The sequence below is a fragment of the Pocillopora damicornis genome, chromosome 3 (assembly GCF_964200805.1).
Source record: "Pocillopora damicornis chromosome 3, jaPocDami1.2, whole genome shotgun sequence".
NCBI classification, from domain to species: Eukaryota; Metazoa; Cnidaria; class Anthozoa; order Scleractinia; family Pocilloporidae; genus Pocillopora; species Pocillopora damicornis.
The window spans coordinates 7,676,108-7,694,992 of NC_142672.1; the positions used below are offsets into that span (position 1 = coordinate 7,676,108).

The following is an 18,885-nucleotide window of genomic DNA, read 5'->3' on the forward strand; positions in this document are numbered from 1 at the left end:
TGAGTTAGTAGTTTCCTGGTGCTACTGATTGTTTATTTCAGAGCACTAAAGAAAACGATAAACATCTTAAAATCATCTCAGTATGGTGCGTAAAAAATCTAAGCTTTTCCTTGCAGAAATATCTTAAAAGGTGTGATTGGGGCACATAGAGGAATTTACTTTCTATCAAGAGAAAGCATTTTAATGCTTGGATTAGGAAATTATGCCCAGTAGATTGGAAAGTAAAGGTTTTTTTTTAGTCCTTGCCGTGACACTACACATGATGATAAAATCTCTGAAAATAATTTTACACTGGTGTCTCAAGCACGTATTTGATGACAAGACTGTTCATGGCATAAATATCTGGAAAGGTGATCTCTTAGTCATACAAGCTCTGAAGCCTAATTTTATTTATTTGAAGAGGGAGCATTTTACCATTTCAATCAGCAATTTATACCCAAAAGAGCTGCCAAATTTGAGAAGGGAAGCGATGTCTTAACTAAGATACCTTGAGTTTAGCATGTGGAAAAGGGAAAATTAATTTTAATCAACAGAATAAAAACAAAAGGAGCATAGTTTAATCATTATTTGGGCCTAGAGGATAGACTGATAGAGGAACGGTGAGCTTTTTGAGCTAGCAGATATAAATTATCGTAACTATTACTGTTGTTAACATTATTATGTTGAATATTGTTAATATTATTGTAATCGGTATATTCTTGAATCATCTTTCACTTGTGGAACAGGGTACTTGTAAATATGTGGGGTGCAGTTGGCTTTCTGCACCAGAGACAAATCTTGTGCAACACTACCTTCTAGTATCATTAGACAATCTTGAATTCTTTTTGATACTTTATACAAATTGTGCTATATCAGTAGCCGCATGAGGTGTTAAACTCCTTTTTTTGTGATTTTTATCATTGTCTTACCTTTTAACTGGATTCTCTATTAAAGTCTATTGGGAATCTCTTTTGTAGTGTCCACTGGAAATTTCTTTTGTCCAGTTTTTGTACTTTGGGTTGCTCCACTTGATAGTGACAGGTGGAGTGACTTTTCCATTTAGACAAGTTCATTGAATAAATTTTTCACACAGTGACAACTATAGATTAAAGTTTAACATCACAAGGACAACATGTAGATTGTGTGAACCGGTTGTGTGAGGCTATGTAAAGGGACTTGTTGGAAATGCACTTCTCTTTGTAGGTCCTTACTCATGTGAAGTTTTTTCTTTCGGGGCTTTTGCCAGAAATTGCACTGTCTGTGAATCCCTTTGTTAGTGACAATTGTTATAGTAGAACTTCCTTTCCTGGAAGAGTATTACTGTTTGAAACATATTTTACCCAACTAACCTCTAATTTCTTTGTTTATTCAAACTTAAGACATTGCTTCTGAAACCCTGTCAAATATGTGCATCTGGTTGAGTAAATCTCTTTTTTTTTTGTATGCTTCCATTTTAGAACACTTTGCATGGCAAAAAAAAAAATGTCCACTTCTGGGAAAAAGCCATATCACTGCAAAACTTGTAACCAGTATTTTGTACAAAAAGGAAATCTACAAAGACATGAGAGATCTCACACTAGAGGAAAGCCATACCAGTGCAAAACCTGTGACAAATGCTTTCATAGACAAAGAGATCTAGAGGTTCATGAGAGATCCCGCACTGGAGAGAAGCCATACCAGTGTAAAAGCTGTGACAAATGGTTTAGTGATAAAAGAAATCAACATAGACATGAAAGATCCCACACTGGAGAGAGGTCATACCAGTGCAAAACTTGTGACAAAGGGTTTGCGCAAAAGAGTGATCTAACAGTACATGAAAGATCCCACACAGAAGAGAAGCCATACCAGTGTAAAAGGTGTGATAAGGGATTTAGTGATAAAAGAAATCTACATAGACATGAAAGATCCCACACTGGAGAGAAGCCATACCAGTGCAAAACTTGTGACAAGTGCTTTGCACAAAAGGGTGATCTAACAGTACATGAAAGATTCCACACTGGAGAGAAGCCATACCAGTGTAAAACTTGTGACAAGTGGTTTGCACAAAAATGTCATCTAACAGTACACGAAAGATCCCACACTGGAGAGAAGCCATACCAGTGTAAAAGCTGTGACAAGTGGTTTAGTGATAAAACAAATCTACATAGACATGAAAGATCCCACACTGGAGAGAAACCATACCAGTGTAAGACATGTGATAAGTGGTTTACACGAAAAGAAACTCTAAAAGCACATATGAGATCCCACACTGGAGAGAAGCCATACCAGTGCAAAACTTGTGACAAAGGGTTTGCACAAAAGGGTCATCTAACATTACATGAAAGATCCCACACTGGAGAGAAGCCATACCAGTGTAAAAGCTGTGACAAGTGGTTTAGTGATAAAACAAATCTACATAGACATGAAAGATCCCACACTGGAGAGAAACCATACCAGTGTAAGACATGTGATAAGTGGTTTACACGAAAAGAAACTCTAAAAGCACATATGAGATCCCACACTGGAGAGAAGCCATACCAGTGCAAAACTTGTGACAAGTGCTTTGCACAAAAGGGTGATCTAACAGTACATGAAAGATTCCACACTGGAGAGAAGCCATACCAGTGTAAAACTTGTGACAAGTGGTTTGCACAAAAATGTCATCTAACAGTACACGAAAGATCCCACACTGGAGAGAAGCCATACCAGTGCAAAACTTGTGACAAAGGGTTTGCACAAAAGGGTCATCTAACATTACATGAAAGATCCCACACTGGAGAGAAGCCATACCAGTGTAACAGCTGTGACAAGTGGTTTAGTGATAAAAGAAATCTACATAGACATAAAAGATCCCACACTGAAGAGAGGCCATACCAGTGCAAAACTTGTGACAAAGGGTTTGCACAAAAAATTCATCTAACAGTACACGAAAGATCCCACACTGGAGAGAAACCATACCAGTGTAAGACATGTGATAAGTGGTTTACACGAAAAGAAACTCTAAAAGCACATATGAGATCCCACACTGGAGAGAAGCCATACCAGTGCAAAACTTGTGACAAGTGCTTTGCACAAAAGGGTGATCTAACAGTACATGAAAGATTCCACACTGGAGAGAAGCCATACCAGTGTAAAACTTGTGACAAGTGGTTTGCACAAAAATGTCATCTAACAGTACACGAAAGATCCCACACTGGAGAGAAGCCATACCAGTGTAAAAGCTGTGACAAGTGGTTTAGTGATAAAACAAATCTACATAGACATGAAAGATCCCACACTGGAGAGAAACCATACCAGTGTAAGACATGTGATAAGTGGTTTACACGAAAAGAAACTCTAAAAGCACATATGAGATCCCACACTGGAGAGAAGCCATACCAGTGCAAAACTTGTGACAAGTGCTTTGCACAAAAGGGTGATCTAACAGTACATGAAAGATTCCACACTGGAGAGAAGCCATACCAGTGTAAAACTTGTGACAAGTGGTTTGCACAAAAATGTCATCTAACAGTGCACGAAAGATCCCACACTGGAGAGAAGCCATACCAGTGCAAAACTTGTGACAAAGGGTTAGCACAAAAGGGTCATCTAACATTACATGAAAGATCCCACACTGGAGAGAAGCCATACCAGTGTAACAGCTGTGACAAGTGGTTTAGTGATAAAAGAAATCTACATAGACATGAAATATCCCACACTGGAGAGAGGCCATACCAGTGCAAAACTTGTGACAAGTGTTTTGCACAAAAATGTCATCTAACAGTACACGAAAGATCCCACACTGGAGAGAAGTTATACCAGTGCAAAACTTGTGACAAAGGGTTTGCACAAAAGGGTCATCTAACATTACATGAAAGATCCCACACTGGAGAGAAGCCATACCAGTGTAACAGCTGTGACAAGTGGTTTAGTGATAAAAGAAATCTACATAGACATGAAAGATCCCACACTGGAGAGAGGCCATACCAGTGCAAAACTTGTGACAAGTGGTTTGCACAAAAATGTCATCTAACAGTACACGAAAGATCCCACACTGGAGAGAAGCCATACCAGTGTAACAGCTGTGACAAGTGGTTTAGTGATAAAAGAAATCTACATAGACATGAAAGATCCCACAGTGGAGAGAGGCCATACCAGTGCAAAACTTGTGACAAGTGGTTTGCACAAAAATGTCATCTAACAGTACACGAAAGATCCCACACTGGAGAGAAGCCATACCAGTGTAACAGCTGTGACAAGTGGTTTAGTGATAAAAGAAATCTACATAGACATGAAAGATCCCACACTGGAGAGAGGCCATACCAGTGCAAAACTTGTGACAAGTGGTTTGCACAAAAATGTCATCTAACAGTACACGAAAGATCCCACACTGGAGAGAAGCCATACCAGTGTAACAGCTGTGACAAGTGGTTTAGTGATAAAAGAAATCTACATAGACATGAAAGATCCCACACTGGAGAGAGGCCATACCAGTGCAAAACTTGTGACAAAGGGTTTGCACAAAAAATTCATCTAACAGTACACGAAGGATCCCACACTGGAGAGAAGCCATACCAGTGCAAAGCTTGTGACAAAGGGTTTGCACAAAAGGGTCATCTAACATTACATGAAAGATCCCACACTGGAGAGAAGCCATACCAGTGTAAAAGCTGTGACAAGTGGTTTAGTGATAAAACAAATCTACATAGACATGAAAGATCCCACACTGGAGAGAAGCCATACCAGTGCAAAACTTGTGACAAAGGGTTTGCACAAAAGGGTCATCTAATATTACATGAAAGATCCCACACTGGAGAGAAGCCATACCAGTGTAAAAGCTGTGACAAGTGGTTTAGTGATAAAACAAATCTACATAGACATGAAAGATCCCACACTGGAGAGAAACCATACCAGTGTAAGACATGTGATAAGTGGTTTACACGAAAAGAAACTCTAAAAGCACATATGAGATCCCACACTGGAGAGGAGCCATACCAGTGCAAAACTTGTGACAAAGGGTTTGCACAAAAGGGTCATCTAACATTACATGAAAGATCCCACACTGGAGAGACGCCATACCAGTGTAATAGCTGTGACAAGTGGTTTAGTGATAAAACAAATCTACATAGACATGAAAGATCGCACACTGGAGAGAAACCATACCAGTGTAAGACATGTGATAAGTGGTTTACACGAAAAGAAACTCTAAAAGCACATATGAGATCCCACACTGGAGAGAAGCCATACCAGTGCAAAACTTGTGACAAGTGCTTTGCACAAAAGGGTGATCTAACAGTACATGAAAGATTCCACACTGGAGAGAAGCCATACCAGTGTAAAACTTGTGACAAGTGGTTTGCACAAAAATGTCATCTAACAGTACACGAAAGATCCCACACTGGAGAGAAGCCATACCAGTGTAAAAGCTGTGACAAGTGGTTTAGTGATAAAACAAATCTACATAGACATGAAAGATCCCACACTGGAGAGAAACCATACCAGTGTAAGACATGTGATAAGTGGTTTACACGAAAAGAAACTCTAAAAGCACATATGAGATCCCACACTGGAGAGAAGCCGTACCAGTGCAAAACTTGTGACAAAGGGTTTGCACAAAAGGGTCATCTAACATTACATGAAAGATCCCACACTGGAGAGAAGCCATACCAGTGTAAAAGCTGTGACAAGTGGTTTAGTGATAAAACAAATCTACATAGACATGAAAGATCCCACACTGGAGAGAAACCATACCAGTGTAAGACATGTGATAAGTGGTTTACACGAAAAGAAACTCTAAAAGCACATATGAGATCCCACACTGGAGAGAAGCCATACCAGTGCAAAACTTCTGACAAGTGCTTTGCACAAAAGGGTGATCTAACAGTACATGAAAGATTCCACACTGGAGAGAAGCCATACCAGTGTAAAACTTGTGACAAGTGGTTTCCACAAAAATGTCATCTAACAGTACACGAAAGATCCCACACTGGAGAGAAGCCATACCAGTGCAAAACTTGTGACAAAGGGTTTGCACAAAAGGGTCATCTAACATTACATGAAAGATCCCACACTGGAGAGAAGCCATACCAGTGTAACTGCTGTGACAAGTGGTTTAGTGATAAAAGAAATCTACATAGACATGAAAGATCCCACACTGGAGAGAGGCCATACCAGTGCAAAACTTGTGACAAAGGGTTTGCACAAAAAATTCATCTAACAGTACACGAAAGATCCCACACTGGAGAGAAGCCATACCAGTGCAAAACTTGTGACAAAGGGTTTGCACAAAAGGGTGATCTAACAGTACATGAAAGATCCCACACTGGAGAGAAGCCATACCAGTGCAAAGCTTGTGACAAAGGGTTTGCACAAAAGGGTCATCTAACATTACATGAAAGATCCCACACTGGAGAGAAGCCATACCAGTGTAAAAGCTGTGACAAGTGGTTTAGTGATAAAACAAATCTACATAGACATGAAAGATCCCACACTGGAGAGAAGCCATACCAGTGCAAAACTTGTGACAAAGGGTTTGCACAAAAGGGTCATCTAATATTACATGAAAGATCCCACACTGGAGAGAAGCCATACCAGTGTAAAAGCTGTGACAAGTGGTTTAGTGATAAAACAAATCTACATAGACATGAAAGATCCCACACTGGAGAGAAACCATACCAGTGTAAGACATGTGATAAGTGGTTTACACGAAAAGAAACTCTAAAAGCACATATGAGATCCCACACTAGAGAAAAGCCATACCAGTGCAAAACTTGTGACAAAGGGTTTGCACAAAAGGGTCATCTAACATTACATGAAAGATTCCACACTGGAGAGACGCCATACCAGTGTAAAAGCTGTGACAAGTGGTTTGCACAAAAATGTCATCTAACAGTACACGAAAGATCCCACACTGGAGAGAAGCCATACCAGTGTAAAAGCTGTGACAAGTGGTTTAGTGATAAAACAAATCTACATAGACATGAAAGATCCCACACTGGAGAGAAACCATACCAGTGTAAGACATGTGATAAGTGGTTGACACGAAAAGAAACTCTAAAAGCACATATGAGATCCCACACTGGAGAGAAGCCATACCAGTGCAAAACTTGTGACAAGTGCTTTGCACAAAAGGGTGATCTAACAGTACATGAAAGATTCCACACTGGAGAGAAGCCATACCAGTGTAAAACTTGTGACAAGTGGTTTGCACAAAAATGTCATCTAACAGTACACGAAAGATCCCACACTGGAGAGAAGCCATACCAGTGTAACAGCTGTGACAAGTGGTTTAGTGATAAAAGAAATCTACATAGACATGAAAGATCCCACACTGGAGAGAGGCCATACCATTGCAAAACTTGTGACAAGTGTTTTGCACAAAAATGTCATCTAACAGTACACGAAAGATCCCACACTGGAGAGAAGTTATACCAGTGCAAAACTTGTGACAAAGGGTTTGCACAAAAGGGTCATCTAACATTACATGAAAGATCCCACACTGGGGAGAAGCCATACCAGTGTAACAGCTGTGACAAGTGGTTTAGTGATAAAAGAAATCTACATAGACATGAAACATCCCACACTGGAGAGAGGCCATACCAGTGCAAAACTTGTGACAAGTGGTTTGCAGAAAAATGTCATCTAACAGTACACGAAAGATCCCACACTGGAGAGAAGCCATACCAGTGTAACAGCTGTCACAAGTGGTTTAGTGATAAAAGAAATCTACATAGACATGAAAGATCCCACACTGGAGAGAGGCCATACCAGTGCAAAACTTGTGACAAGTGGTTTGCACAAAAATGTCATCTAACAGTACACGAAAGATCCCACACTGGAGAGAAGCCATACCAGTGTAACAGCTGTGACAAGTGGTTTAGTGATAAAAGAAATCTACATAGACATGAAAGATCCCACACTGGAGAGAGGCCATACCAGTGCAAAACTTGTGACAAGTGGTTTGCACAAAAATGTCATCTAACAGTACACGAAAGATCCCACACTGGAGAGAAGCCATACCAGTGTAACAGCTGTGACAAGTGGTTTAGTGATGAAAGAAATCTACATAGACATGAAAGATCCCACACTGGAGAGAGGCCATACCAGTGCAAAACTTGTGACAAAGGGTTTGCACAAAAAATTCATCTAACAGTACACGAAAGATCCCACACTGGAGAGAAGCCATACCAGTGCAAAGCTTGTGACAAAGGGTTTCCACAAAAGGGTCATCTAACATTACATGAAAGATCCCACACTGGAAAGAAGCCATACCAGTGTAAAAGCTGTGACAAGTGGTTTAGTGATAAAACAAATCTGCATAGACATGAAAGATCCCACACTGGAGAGAAGCCATACCAGTGCAAAACTTGTGACAAAGGGTTTGCACAAAAGGGTCATCTAATATTACATGAAAGATCCCACACTGGAGAGAAGCCATACCAGTGTAAAAGCTGTGACAAGTGGTTTAGTGATAAAACAAATCTACATAGACATGAAAGATCCCACACTGGAGAGAAACCATACCAGTGTAAGACATGTGATAAGTGGTTTACACGAAAAGAAACTCTAAAAGCACATATGAGATCCCACACTGGAGAGAAGCCATACCAGTGCAAAACTTGTGACAAAGGGTTTGCACAAAAGGGTCATCTAACATTACATGAAAGATCCCACACTGGAGAGACGCCATACCAGTGTAATAGCTGTGACAAGTGGTTTAGTGATAAAACAAATCTACATAGACATGAAAGATCGCACACTGGAGAGAAACCATACCAGTGTAAGACATGTGATAAGTGGTTTACACGAAAAGAAACTCTAAAAGCACATATGAGATCCCACACTGGAGAGAAGCCATACCAGTGCAAAACTTGTGACAAGTGCTTTGCACAAAAGGGTGATCTAACAGTACATGAAAGATTCCACACTGGAGAGAAGCCATACCAGTGTAAAACTTGTGACAAGTGGTTTGCACAAAAATGTCATCTAACAGTACACGAAAGATCCCACACTGGAGAGAAGCCATACCAGTGTAAAAGCTGTGACAAGTGGTTTAGTGATAAAACAAATCTACATAGACATGAAAGATCCCACACTGGAGAGAAACCATACCAGTGTAAGACATGTGATAAGTGGTTTACACGAAAAGAAACTCTAAAAGCACATATGAGATCCCACACTGGAGAGAAGCCATACCAGTGCAAAACTTGTGACAAGTGCTTTGCACAAAAGGGTGATCTAACAGTACATGAAAGATTCCACACTGGAGAGAAGCCATACCAGTGTAAAACTTGTGACAAGTGGTTTGCACAAAAATGTCATCTAACAGTGCACGAAAGATCCCAGACTGGAGAGAAGCCATACCAGTGCAAAACTTGGGACAAAGGGTTTGCACAAAAGGGTCATCTAACATTACATGAAAGATCCCACACTGGAGAGAAGCCATACCAGTGTAACAGCTGTGACAAGTGGTTTAGTGATAAAAGAAATCTACATAGACATGAAAGATCCCACACTGGAGAGAGGCCATACCAGTGCAAAACTTGTGACAAGTGTTTTGCACAAAAATGTCATCTAACAGTACACGAAAGATCCCACACTGGAGAGAAGCCATACCAGTGCAAAACTTGTGACAAAGGGTTTGCACAAAAGGGTCATCTAACATTACATGAAAGATCCCACACTGGAGAGAAGCCATACCAGTGTAACAGCTGTGGCAAGTGGTTTAGTGATAAAAGAAATCTACATAGACATGAAAGATCCCACACTGGAGAGAGGCCATACCAGTGCAAAACTTGTGACAAGTGGTTTGCACAAAAATGTCATCTAACAGTACACGAAAGATCCCACACTGGAGAGAAGCCATACCAGTGTAACAGCTGTGACAAGTGGTTTAGTGATAAAAGAAATCTACATAGACATGAAAGATCCCACACTGGAGAGAGGCCATACCAGTGCAAAACTTGTGACAAAGGGTTTGCACAAAAAATTCATCTAACAGTACACGAAAGATCCCACACTGGAGAGAAGCCATACCAGTGCAAAGCTTGTGACAAAGGGTTTGCACAAAAGGGTCATCTAACATTACATGAAAGATCCCACACTGGAGAGAAGCCATACCAGTGTAAAAGCTGTGACAAGTGGTTTAGTGATAAAACAAATCTACATAGACATGAAAGATCCCACACTGGAGAGAAGCCATACCAGTGCAAAACTTGTGACAAAGGGTTTGCACAAAAGGATCATCTAATATTACATGAAAGATCCCACACTGGAGAGAAGCCATACCAGTGTAAAAGCTGTGACAAGTGGTTTAGTGATAAAACAAATCTACATAGACATGAAAGATCCCACACTGGAGAGAAACCATACCAGTGTAAGACATGTGATAAGTGGTTTACACGAAAAGAAACTCTAAAAGCACATATGAGATCCCACACTGGAGAGAAGCCATACCAGTGCAAAACTTGTGACAAAGGGTTTGCACAAAAAGGTTCATCTAACATTACATGAAAGATCCCACACTGGAGAGACGCCATACCAGTGTAAAAGCTGTGACAAGTGGTTTAGTGATAAAACAAATCTACATAGACATGAAAGATCGCACACTGGAGAGAAACCATACCAGTGTAAGACATGTGATAAGTGGTTTACACGAAAAGAAACTCTAAAAGCACATATGAGATCCCACACTGGAGAGAAGCCATACCAGTGCAAAACTTGTGACAAGTGCTTTGCACAAAAGGGTGATCTAACAGTACATGAAAGATTCCACACTGGAGAGAAGCCATACAAGTGTAAAACTTGTGACAAGTGGTTTGCAGAAAAATGTCATCTAACAGTACACGAAAGATCCCACACTGGAGAGAAGCCATACCAGTGCAAAGCTTGTGACAAAGGGTTTGCACAAAAGGGTCATCTAACATTACATGAAAGATCCCACACTGGAGAGAAGCCATACCAGTGTAACAGCTGTGACAAGTGGTTTAGTGATAAAAGAAATCTACATAGACATGAAAGATCCCACACTGGAGAGAGGCCATACCAGTGCAAAACTTGTGACAAAGGGTTTGCACAAAAAATTCATCTAACAGTACACGAAAGATCCCACACTGGAGAGAAGCCATACCAGTGCAAAACTTGTGACAAAGGGTTTGCACAAAAGGGTGATCTAACAGTACATGAAAGATCCCACACTGGAGAGAAGCCATACCAGTGCAAAGCTTGTGACAAAGGGTTTGCACAAAAGGGTCATCTAACATTACATGAAAGATCCCACACTGGAGAGAAGCCATACCAGTGTAAAAGCTGTGACAAGTGGTTTAGTGATAAAACAAATCTACATAGACATGAAAGATCCCACACTGGAGAGAAGCCATACCAGTGCAAAACTTGTGACAAAGGGTTTGCACAAAAGGGTCATCTAATATTACATGAAAGATCCCACACTGGAGAGAAGCCATACCAGTGTAAAAGCTGTGACAAGTGGTTTAGTGATAAAACAAATCTACATAGACATGAAAGATCCCACACTGGAGAGAAACCATACCAGTGTAAGACATGTGATAAGTGGTTTACACGAAAAGAAACTCTAAAAGCACATATGAGATCCCACACTGGAGAGAAGCCATACCAGTGCAAAACTTGTGACAAAGGGTTTGCACAAAAGGGTCATCTAACATTACATGAAAGATCCCACACTGGAGAGACGCCATACCAGTGTAATAGCTGTGACAAGTGGTTTAGTGATAAAACAAATCTACATAGACATGAAAGATCGCACACTGGAGAGAAACCATACCAGTGTAAGACATGTGATAAGTGGTTTACACGAAAAGAAACTCTAAAAGCACATATGAGATCCCACACTGGAGAGAAGCCATACCAGTGCAAAACTTGTGACAAGTGCTTTGCACAAAAGGGTGATCTAACAGTACATGAAAGATTCCACACTGGAGAGAAGCCATACCAGTGTAAAACTTGTGACAAGTGGTTTGCACAAAAATGTCATCTAACAGTACACGAAAGATCCCACACTGGAGAGAAGCCATACCAGTGTAAAAGCTGTGACAAGTGGTTTAGTGATAAAACAAATCTACATAGACATGAAAGATCCCACACTGGAGAGAAACCATACCAGTGTAAGACATGTGATAAGTGGTTTACACGAAAAGAAACTCTAAAAGCACATATGAGATCCCACACTGGAGAGAAGCCATACCAGTGCAAAACTTCTGACAAGTGCTTTGCACAAAAGGGTGATCTAACAGTACATGAAAGATTCCACACTGGAGAGAAGCCATACCAGTGTAAAACTTGTGACAAGTGGTTTGCACAAAAATGTCATCTAACAGTGCACGAAAGATCCCACACTGGAGAGAAGCCATACCAGTGCAAAACTTGTGACAAAGGGTTTGCACAAAAGGGTCATCTAACATTACATGAAAGATCCCACACTGGAGAGAAGCCATACCAGTGTAACAGCTGTGACAAGTGGTTTAGTGATAAAAGAAATCTACATAGACATGAAAGATCCCACACTGGAGAGAGGCCATACCAGTGCAAAACTTGTGACAAGTGTTTTGCACAAAAATGTCATCTAACAGTACACGAAAGATCCCACACTGGAGAGAAGCCATACCAGTGCAAAACTTGTGACAAAGGGTTTGCACAAAAGGGTCATCTAACATTACATGAAAGATCCCACACTGGAGAGAAGCCATACCAGTGTAACAGCTGTGACAAGTGGTTTAGTGATAAAAGAAATCTACGTAGACATGAAAGATCCCACACTGGAGAGAGGCCATACCAGTGCAAAACTTGTGACAAGTGGTTTGCACAAAAATGTCATCTAACAGTACACGAAAGATCCCACACTGGAGAGAAGCCATACCAGTGTAACAGCTGTGACAAGTGGTTTAGTGATAAAAGAAATCTACATAGACATGAAAGATCCCACACTGGAGAGAGGCCATACCAGTGTAAAACTTGTGACAAAGGGTTTGCACAAAAAATTCATCTAACAGTACACGAAAGATCCCACACTGGAGAGAAGCCATACCAGTGCAAAACTTGTGACAAAGGGTTTGCACAAAAGGGTGATCTAACAGTACATGAAAGATCCCACACTGGAGAGAAGCCATACCAGTGCAAAGCTTGTGACAAAGGGTTTGCACAAAAGGGTCATCTAACATTACATGAAAGATCCCACACTGGAGAGAAGCCATACCAGTGTAAAAGCTGTGACAAGTGGTTTAGTCATAAAAGAAATCTACATAAACATGAAAGATCCCACGCAGGAGAGAAGCCATACCAGTGCAAAGCTTGTGACAAGTGGTTTACTCAGAAGGGAACACTACAAAGACATGAAAAATTGCACTCTGGACAGCATGATGAAACATTTATTTGTTGGATTTGTCAGGAGGAACTGAGCAATGAATCCCAGCTCATTCATCATTATGAAGAACACATGAAGTTCCCTTGATTTTATTTTATTTATTTTAAGATTTAAAGAACGTTTGAGTTTTGCAGTAAAATGAATAATTTTGATTTCTCAGATTGACTATCTTATAGAGTGGGACGGGTGTAGTCTATAGACATTTCGTTACTGTTATATGGATTTATCGGTGCGAAGAGAATCATGGTACTGTAACATGGCGCTGGTGTAGATTAAAGAAACCTGTTGAGTTTATCTGCACCTATCAGGATATTAACAGGCCATTATTACAACAGGTACAGCTATTACACCTGCAGCAGGCCAAATGCTATATGCTATGCCACTTTACAATCTGCATCTAATGACAATGTCATTTATTTTTAAACAGAGGCTGACTGGTTTTCTTTGTCAGTAATGCTCTTCAGTAAGCTTACAAGCTAATGCTTTGTTTTCTTAGCAATGTCTTTGCTTCCTCTTTCCTTTAATTCTTCTTTAAGCTGAGGAACTGTCATTTTTGTAAAGTCAACTGAGCTCAAAGGCACAGCAGAGTGAGTTTGAGATGCAGCAGTACTTTAACCACTTTGCAGATTAGATAGAGGTGTAGCAATTTCAGACGGTACAGTTTTTTCTTTTTCGGAATATGTCCTCTTCCCAGTACTCTAGTTTGTTTCTGATAGGATTTGGGCTCCCATTCCCTTTTTCTTAAGTGCCATTAGCATGACTCTTGATGAAGAACATCTCTAATAGAGTCCCACTTGTTGAATTTCCAGAAAACAGTGGACCCATCAATGTTCCTTTCAACTCCTTGCCCTGTAAATGTTGTTTCTACTTGGTACATTTGGAAAAACCATGGGATATATGGGAAACCATAATATGAAGATATTGGGTAACTCTCTTTCACTCTTAACCTTCCCTTGATCCTTTGAGAGAAATGAAATCACTCACCTATTGTTTTGCTTTCAACTAAAACTCTGTGGGGCTGGTATTCGGTTGCCAATTACTGAGATTTTTTACAGGGCTGCAAAGTACACCTGTATTTTTATGATCTTTTCAGCAGTTTTAGGCCTCAAGAAATCATTCATTTTCTCTGGAGGGTGATACAGCATTGTTTTCTTATCATTTCTTATGAGACTTATCCATTCGTGAACAGAACTTTCTTTGCCATTTGCATTTTTCTTTCCCAGACATCAAAAGACACTCCTATATGTAAACATTAAAAAGGATCTAAAGGAATACACGTGTCCAAGAAGCTTACATCTTCACCCGATCTTAATAATTAAGCTTAAAGATATACATGTACTACATCGCTCAAGCTAATTTAGGATTGATTAATACTAGTGTTAATACCTAGAACGTCAGTATCATTCGCGAGTCGGACGTCTGTCAGCTGAAGTACGTTTTTGCTGGCTGCTGCGCTGCTTCTTGGGCAATATTGGCAGTGAGTCTTGCGTCGTCCTGTACGTGAATCTTTCAAAAAATGGTACACTGCCGGGGCTCGAGTTCTTATAACCGTGCCAGTTGATGCAGAAGGAGAGGGTTGCCCGTGGTCATCTCTTCTCAGTATTTTTCGAGCTGTTTCCAGCACCTCTAAAAGCATAGGTCGCTTTTTTCGTTTTTTGACACGATCTAGATGAATTTCATTTTAAAAATAAATAGTACAACTCAAGAGGAAAAGGAACGCTTTTGCTGAAAAATGTCAAAAAGGGTCATCACTCACTTGATTCCGTGGATTCCGCCATGTTTTACAGGAATGAAACCCAGTCCTCTATAAGACATCCCTTCCTAGGTACCAGTGCTACACACTTCATTTAGATTATGTATATCTGATAATTTAGTTCATATTAGCAATTATTGATATCAGATAATTCAGGTGAGGAGGACATGTTGGACAAATAGTGTGGTGGTACCAGCTGGAGTTATGGAAACGGAGAATTAAACGTGGGGATCTGAACTTGTCTTGCCTGTAAAGGATGTCCTGGATGTCAACCATTGTGTCGAGAAGATGTTGCTCTCTAGGGCTGGCTGTTCCTCTCACATAGCAAGAGGTTGTTATTAGAGAACATTGGGGGTAATCCACTGCCCGCTTTGTTCCTTTCTTCCCTGTAGTCAATCTAACTGCTAATTTTTTTCTACATGAGACATCCTCTATATGCGCTGGTAGCTCAATGTGATGTGAAATGTCATGCATTGGTTCACATGGAAGCACCTCATAACCTCCAAGGTTCAAGGATTCAAGGGTGGCATTGGGGTTGTTACAAAGAAGTGCTGGCACTCTGGGCACACCATAGAGACTCTCATCCTAGAGAATATTTAATTCCTTCTTAGTCTTCCCCTCATAAATTCCTCTCCTTCCTAGTGCCAATTCCGATTCTGAGTTCTGCAGACTGCTAAATGGCTTTGGCTTCAGAAGGAGAGAGTTCCTCTTTCCTATGGGCCCTTTCAGTACAATCTTCTGTCTATCATGCAGTGAGATGGTTTGGCATCTGAAGCTGGGGTCTAGCTCATTCACTCTTTCTGCAAAAACTCCACAACCAGAGCAATAATATTGCCCTCCCTTCTGCTTCCCACTTTCAAACTGCCGAGATGGAGAATCACCGTGAAAGAATCTTATATCTTTTATTTCAATCCCATCTGTGGTCAACAGATTTCTTTGAAGATGTTGTAGACAGCAAAGATGTGTCTCTACATAGGCCAGTTACTCTACATCACAGCTTCTACATCTTGCTATAATATAGATATGAGGTTTCTTAACTTCTTTCTGGACATTGGCAACTTTTCCTGATGCTTTCTTGTATTCTTGTGTCAGGAAACGATGCTCGCCGACAAAGGAAACTCTCACATATGAAGATTTATAAAGATCCCATATTAACAAGCCAGATTCTTGGAAGGGATATGTCTCAAATACTATACCTGCTGGATTAACAGAATCAGAATTGGTGGACTTAGCAGACGGCCCCGCACGAGCAGCTGTAATGATATAAAAAGAGACATGAGGAGACATTGTACAAAGAAAGAAATTAGTCAGCTTTTATAAAGATCTCATATTAACAAGCAAGATTCAAAGCATATGTTTCAAATACTATACCTGCTGGATTAACAGACTCAGAATTGGAGGGCTTAGTGGACGGCCTCACACGAGAAGCTGTAATGATATAAGAAGAGACATGAGGAGACATTGTACAAAGAAAGAAAACAGTCAGCTTTTATAAAGATCCCATTTTAACAAGCAAGATTCTTGGAAGGGATATGTTTCAAATACTATACCTGCTGGATTAACAGAATCAGAATTGGTGGGCTTAGCAGACGGCCCCGCACGAGCAGCTGTAATGATATAAGAAGAGACATGAGGAGACATTGTACAAAGAAAGAAAATAGTCAGCTTTTATAAAGATCTTATATTAACAAGCAAGATTCAAAGCATATGTTTCAAATACTATACCTGCTGGATTAACAGACTCAGAATTGGAGGGCTTAGCGGATGGCCCCGCACGAGCAGCTGTAATGATATAAGAAGAGACATGAGGAGACATTGTACAAAGAAAGAAAATAGTCAGCTTTTATAAAGATCCCATATTAACAAGTAAGATTCTTGGAAGGGATATGTTTCAAATACTATACCTGCTGGATAAACAGACTCAGAATTGGTGGGCTCAGTGGACGGCCTATCACGAGCAGCTGTAGTGATATAAGAAGAAACATGAGGAGACATTGTACAAAGAAAGAGAACAGTCAGCTTTTATAAAGATCCCATATTAACAAGCAAGATTCAAGGGATATGTTTCAAATACGATACCTGCTGGATTAACAGAGGAACTACCAGTGGTTCTTTCAGATGGAGGTTGTTCTGAAACAGTATGAGAAAAAAATGAGAAAAGATTGTAAAAAATAACTGAACTAAACTAGAAAACTTTAGAAACAATCATGAAAAAAGTATATAACTTGGTTTGGCAACATAAAAACAAAAATTATTTTTGATGGCATTACGATGAAAACCAGAAATTGATATGTAGTAGTGCTAATGTCATGTTGGAAAAAGTGTCACACTGTAATTAGTGTACTTACAGGGAATAAATAAATTTAAAAATATTGCAGTAAATGTAGAAATTACAGTTTATATGTTGATTATAATTATGTTCCAAATTGTTTTCAATAAACAAGTCTTGCATATACATAATAGGTAGATAGTACGTTAGAAATTGTAAGTCCAGACGTTTTGTTTCTGGGTGTGTTTCTTTTTATATTTCAAGTTAATAAAGAATGCTTCTTACTCAATAGGTTTTAGATCCACACAAGTAGTAATATGCAACATTTTATTATTTCCAAGTGTAAGATCGTACCATAATAAAATCGTTTCAATGCTCTGAGCACTGTTGCTCCATGACTCTGGGACTTTTCATTTTCTGCATCCTTTAAGAAAAGCCTGCCACTACCTGGAGTGCCATAATAATCAAAAATGTGGCGGTCAGTCTCTCGACCAGGGACACAGGAATGAAAAAACACTATGACATCATAATAGTGTTTCTGGTACAAAGTGTCTGCCTAAGAAAACATATACACAAAATTTCAGTACTTATTAAAAGGCACTAACATTAACATGATAGGAAATACTGTCCAAACAAAATTCAGGAATGCAATTAGGTCTTTGTCATACCCTTAACTGCAGGCACCTCTTCTGAACAGTTACATTTGTCTTGCCCTTTTCCCTTATTTTTTGCCAGTAGGCATCATGAGGATCTTGAGGATCATCACTGAATCTTCTCTAAAATGACAAATACAGTATAATAATAAAAATAATGATAATAAAATGTATATATGTAATACATGTATATGTAATGCATGTACTTAATTAAAAGTCATAAGTTAACTTAAAAGTTATTTAGTTGTTATACAAAATAGGTAATTGTCATGTAAAAACTTGACTGCTGACTATAATTTATCAACAGTTTTTCTAATCACCATTGGCACTGACAAACTAACAAACACTGACCACACTGGTACGACATTCCATCCCCACAAAATCTTGAATGACAAATGCTAAACGTTAAATGTAAAAACTTTAATGTACAATCCACTGAACTTGAATGTGGAATGCAAAAACTTGCATACTAACTAAGACAAGGTGAATGTACAAGGCAAAAACTTGAATTTTGCACAAGGAAAGTTGAATGGCGAAAGTGCAAATTAAGAATTTGTTCAACAAATGTGGAAGCAAATGCAAAAAGAAGAATGAAAAAGCAAACATTGAATTTTGACAGGGATAAAATGTCATACCAATGCAGCCAAAGATGATTTTATTAACAATATTTTGACTACTTAATTTGATGGAGTATGTCTATGATTCAAGACTGAGAAATGTAATTGTAATGTGACCCATTGACTCCCCAGTCATTTTTGCATGTTAAAAAGAAAAGTAGTAATTATTTAATATAGCACTTTGATTTCACTCGAAGAACACTGGGGGGGAGGGGTGCATGGAGAAGTTACAACTTATAATATCCAAAATTTTTAGATCC

The 18,885-nt window shown here is 39.5% G+C and overlaps 4 protein-coding genes across 5 annotated transcripts in view; 3 read left to right on the forward strand and 1 right to left on the reverse strand.

Annotated features, from left to right (window-relative positions):
* LOC113686632 (uncharacterized) overlaps positions 1 to 18,885 on the forward strand; it is a 187,630-nt gene that overhangs the window by 106,453 nt on the left and 62,292 nt on the right. The window lies entirely within an intron of this gene.
* LOC149048047 (uncharacterized) lies at positions 1,336 to 8,506 on the forward strand. The gene is made up of 4 exons (XM_089202287.1): positions 1,336 to 3,588; positions 4,996 to 7,559; positions 7,632 to 8,133; positions 8,498 to 8,506. Exons 1-4 carry the CDS (start codon positions 1,447 to 1,449, stop codon positions 8,504 to 8,506), a joined length of 5,217 nt encoding a protein of 1,738 aa, XP_089058413.1. The 5' UTR covers positions 1,336 to 1,446.
* Positions 8,382 to 13,528, forward strand: LOC149048048 (uncharacterized). Of its 2 annotated transcripts, none has more exons than XM_089200218.1 (4): positions 8,382 to 9,490; positions 11,004 to 11,196; positions 12,205 to 12,515; positions 12,936 to 13,528. In XM_089200218.1, the coding sequence occupies exons 1-4, from the start codon at positions 8,515 to 8,517 to the stop codon at positions 13,418 to 13,420; spliced, it is 1,965 nt and encodes a 654-aa protein (XP_089056344.1). In that variant the 5' UTR covers positions 8,382 to 8,514; the 3' UTR covers positions 13,421 to 13,528. The 2 variants fall into 2 exon arrangements, with proteins under 2 accessions (XP_089056344.1, XP_089056343.1); XM_089200217.1 differs by having other exon boundaries at positions 8,382 to 9,264; positions 9,337 to 10,079; positions 10,489 to 12,654; positions 12,739 to 13,528.
* LOC149048049 (uncharacterized) overlaps positions 16,068 to 18,885 on the reverse strand; it is a 4,226-nt gene continuing 1,408 nt past the window's right edge. The window contains exons 2-9 of the mRNA XM_089202288.1: positions 18,024 to 18,131; positions 17,710 to 17,911; positions 17,166 to 17,216; positions 16,991 to 17,047; positions 16,812 to 16,868; positions 16,637 to 16,693; positions 16,458 to 16,514; positions 16,068 to 16,339 (exon numbers count right to left, since the gene is read on the reverse strand). Of these exons, the coding sequence (XP_089058414.1) occupies positions 16,068 to 16,339; positions 16,458 to 16,514; positions 16,637 to 16,693; positions 16,812 to 16,868; positions 16,991 to 17,047; positions 17,166 to 17,216; positions 17,710 to 17,911; positions 18,024 to 18,131 (861 nt within the window). The remainder of the gene's footprint in view (positions 16,340 to 16,457; positions 16,515 to 16,636; positions 16,694 to 16,811; positions 16,869 to 16,990; positions 17,048 to 17,165; positions 17,217 to 17,709; positions 17,912 to 18,023; positions 18,132 to 18,885) is intronic.